Source organism: Lutra lutra, chromosome 10, assembly GCF_902655055.1.
Source record: "Lutra lutra chromosome 10, mLutLut1.2, whole genome shotgun sequence".
Taxonomy (NCBI): Eukaryota; Metazoa; Chordata; class Mammalia; order Carnivora; family Mustelidae; genus Lutra; species Lutra lutra.
This window is the reverse complement of record NC_062287.1, coordinates 60,409,782-60,413,243: the sequence shown is the minus strand read 5'-3', so window position 1 is coordinate 60,413,243 and position 3,462 is coordinate 60,409,782. Positions and strand designations below refer to the sequence as shown.

General features: G+C 42.1%; 1 protein-coding gene across 1 annotated transcript; it reads left to right on the top strand.

Annotated features, from left to right (window-relative positions):
• Positions 1-2,517: 2,517 nt before the first annotated feature.
• On the top strand, positions 2,518-3,462 carry LOC125079284 (olfactory receptor 51I1-like). Its single transcript, XM_047692787.1, has one exon. It carries the CDS (start codon positions 2,518-2,520, stop codon positions 3,460-3,462), a length of 945 nt encoding a protein of 314 aa, XP_047548743.1.

Genomic DNA, 3,462 nt, shown 5'->3' with positions numbered 1-3,462 from the left:
TTAAAAAGACAGGGGAAAAATGGAAATTCTAGAAAGTCAAAGGAATAAGGAGTTGTTATAAGAAAATAGGGGAGTCATTATGCCTAAATTCCAAAGGGGAACTTATTTTATTTTTAAATTTCAAATATAGATTTTTCCAGTTTTATTGTGATATTATTGACATATAGCATGTGTCAGTTTGGGGTATACAGTGTGATGATTGGATACATGTATATACAGCAAAATGAGCACCACAATAAGATTAGTTAACACCTTCATTCCCTTACATAATTTCCATTGTGTGTGTGTGTTATGACATTTACGATGTACTCTTTTGATGACTCTCAAGTATATATTACAGTATTGTGAATTATAGTTATTCTGCTATTATTAGATTCACGGAATTTATTTGTCTTGGAGCTGCAAGCTTGTATCCACTGACTAACATCTCCCCATTTCCCTCATCACCCCCACTCTCAGCCTCTGACAAGCACCATTCTGTTCTCTCAAGATTGGAGCTTTAATTTGAGATATCAAGTACCATGGAAATAGTTACAGAGATATTTTGGACTAAGGATGAGAAGTCTTTTTTAAATTTTTTTAAAGATTTATTTATTTATTTGAGAGAGACAGAGAAAGCATGAACAGGAGAGGCAGAGGGAGAGGAAGAAAGAATATAAAAAAGACTCCATGGTTCCCATGGAGCCCAATGTGGGGCTCGATCTCAATGCCCAGATCATGAGCTGATACCAAGAGATGAACAGTTAACCTACTGTGCCACCCAGGTGCCCTAAGGCTGAGAAGAAGTCTTTCATGGTATGGTTTTCTCAATCTACACCATTCTGACTACTGTTTACTTTTCCTGGAATTAGACTGCCACTGCTTAAGGAGAAAGACAAAGAAAGAGTCAGTAAAGAAGCTATAAAAAGAGATGTGAAGTAGGAGGAAACTAAGTAGCCAACAATATTTACTCTGATGGAGAGCTCACCTGGATGAAGAGAGAGAATGTTTTCATCCAGATGAGTAACAAAGAGGTGACTGGTGAGCATAGAGGTGAGCACAGAGCAATTCATTTTAGTTGGTAGGGGGAAGTGTGGCAACCACAGTATAATAAATTGAACAGTGATAGGAGGTAAGGCCAATAAGTTTGAAACCTTGATGTGAAATGTGTCAGCCTGATGATTCACAGACCTTTACCCCTGGGGCCAATAATACATTATATGTTAATAAAAATAATTAAAAAAATAAGTTTGAAACCTTGACTTTCAGGATCTGAGAATGGAACTAGAAAAGCAGACATATAAACAGGCTCCCTTTCCATGATAGGGTGACAGTGTTTCAAGGAGTTTGACTAAGAATTAAGGAAGAATTAAGAGAGGGACTGTTATATTTTTATGGTGGTCTGTCTGGTCTCATACATGTTTTCTTGCCTGAAGGGAAAGAGACAGGAAAGGAGAGACTGAACTTGCAGTACAGTAGACTAATGGGAGAGGTTTCTGAAAGAGATAGCAAGAAATAGAATTCTGGAGGTAGAGGGCTTGGCCTTGGACAAGGGGAGACACCCCTTTCTCAGAAACCAGTGGGTGAGAACAGATAAAGATGTGAGTTTAAAATTTAAGTAGTGTTAAAATGACTCTATCAGTCTGTCTCTCTGTTTTCCAATAAAACACTTGCTTCTTTGGTTTTATCCAGCTGTACACTCAGAAGTTTGGTTATAGAAGTTATCAAATGTTAGTGTTTCCTGTATGAATGTGAAAGAGAAACAAAAAGAAGATAAGGGTACCAGTCCCAGTGGGAGAGTGGGTCAAAGAAAAAGTAAGGAGGAACTCACAGACAAATAGGCCAGGATAATATAGGAGAGTTATTGAGACACTGAGAGTACTATATGGGTTTGAGAAGGTAGGAGAGGTGGAAGGTAGAAGGCTATTATAATAAAGTAAAAAATAAAGGAATTTAAGATTGCAGAGGTGGAATATTTTTTGGTGATGGCAGGTCCAGGGATAGTTGTGGGACTGGGAGTCTGAGGAGACCTGAGTAAAGGTTATTGAAGCTATAAGTTCACAGGGTAGAAGTTTCATCTGCACCATCAACCAAAGGGTTCCCAAAGGAATGGGTGGTGTTACTTTTTCCCTGTTTATCTTAATTTCTATATGTCCCAAATTTCCAAAAGATGGCTTCTAGGATGAGATGGGGGAAGTGAAGGAATGATGCACTTTAAGGTAAAGATTAGGGGCATCATTCATGCTGTCTCCTACATATTGCCCTGCCATGCCATGGCACTCACCTGATCATCACATCTTCATGGAGTTTCTACCATGGCCTAGACAGGGTACTGAGCACTGGTGATAGAGAAATGAGTAGAACCCAGTTACTACCCTCAGAGAGCTCATAGTCTAATGAGAGAAGCAGGAACATAGATAAACACTTTCAATCTCTAACCTTTTGTGTTCGAGACAGGAGGTCTGAAAGAAAGTGAAGAACTCTCCCAAAACACCCACCGGGGGTCACCCCCTGTCTGTATTCTCCCACCTGGCTGCCATGCTGAGCCTCAATGATACCCCCTTCCAGCCAGCCACACTCCAGCTGACAGGCATTCTGGGGATGCAGACAGGCCACACCTGGGTTGCCCTGATTTTCTGCATCCTCTACCTGATTTCCATCATAGGCAACCTCAGCATCCTCACTCTGGTGGTTCGGGAGCCTGCTCTGCACCAGCCCATGTACTACTTCCTCTCTGTGCTCTCTCTCAACGATCTGGGAGTGTCCTTCTCTACACTTCCCACTGTGCTTGCTACCTTCTGCTTCAACTACCGCCACACTGGCTTCGATGCCTGCTTGGTTCAGATGTTCTTCGTCCACACGTTCTCTTTCATGGAATCAGGCATACTGCTGACCATGAGCTTTGATTGTTTTGTGGCTATTTGTGACCCACTACGCTATGCCACTGTACTCACCAACAGCTGCATCTTGGCTATGGGCCTGGGCATCCTTGTCAAGAGTTTCATCACACTCTTCCCTTTCCCCTTTCTGGTAAAACATCTGCCCTTCTGCAAGGGCAGAATCTTGCATCATTCATACTGCCTCCATCCAGATCTCATGAAAGTGGCGTGTGGAGACATCCACGTTAACAACTTCTCTGGGCTCTTTGTTGTCATTTTCACCTATGGCATTGACTCGGCACTCATCCTGCTTTCCTATGCATTGATCCTGAGAGTTGTGTTGGCCATCGCATCCCAGGAGCAGCGGCTCAAGGCACTCAACACCTGCATGTCACACATCTGTGCAGTACTGGCTTTTTATGTGCCCATAATTGCTGTCTCCATGATCCATCGCTTCTGGAAAAGTGCCCCACCTGTTGTTCATGTCATGATGTCCAATGTCTACCTGTTTGTACCTCCTATGCTCAAACCCATCATCTACAGCATGAAGACAAAGGAAATACGCAGAGGGATCTTCAAAATCCTTCATAAATCCCAGAGCTGA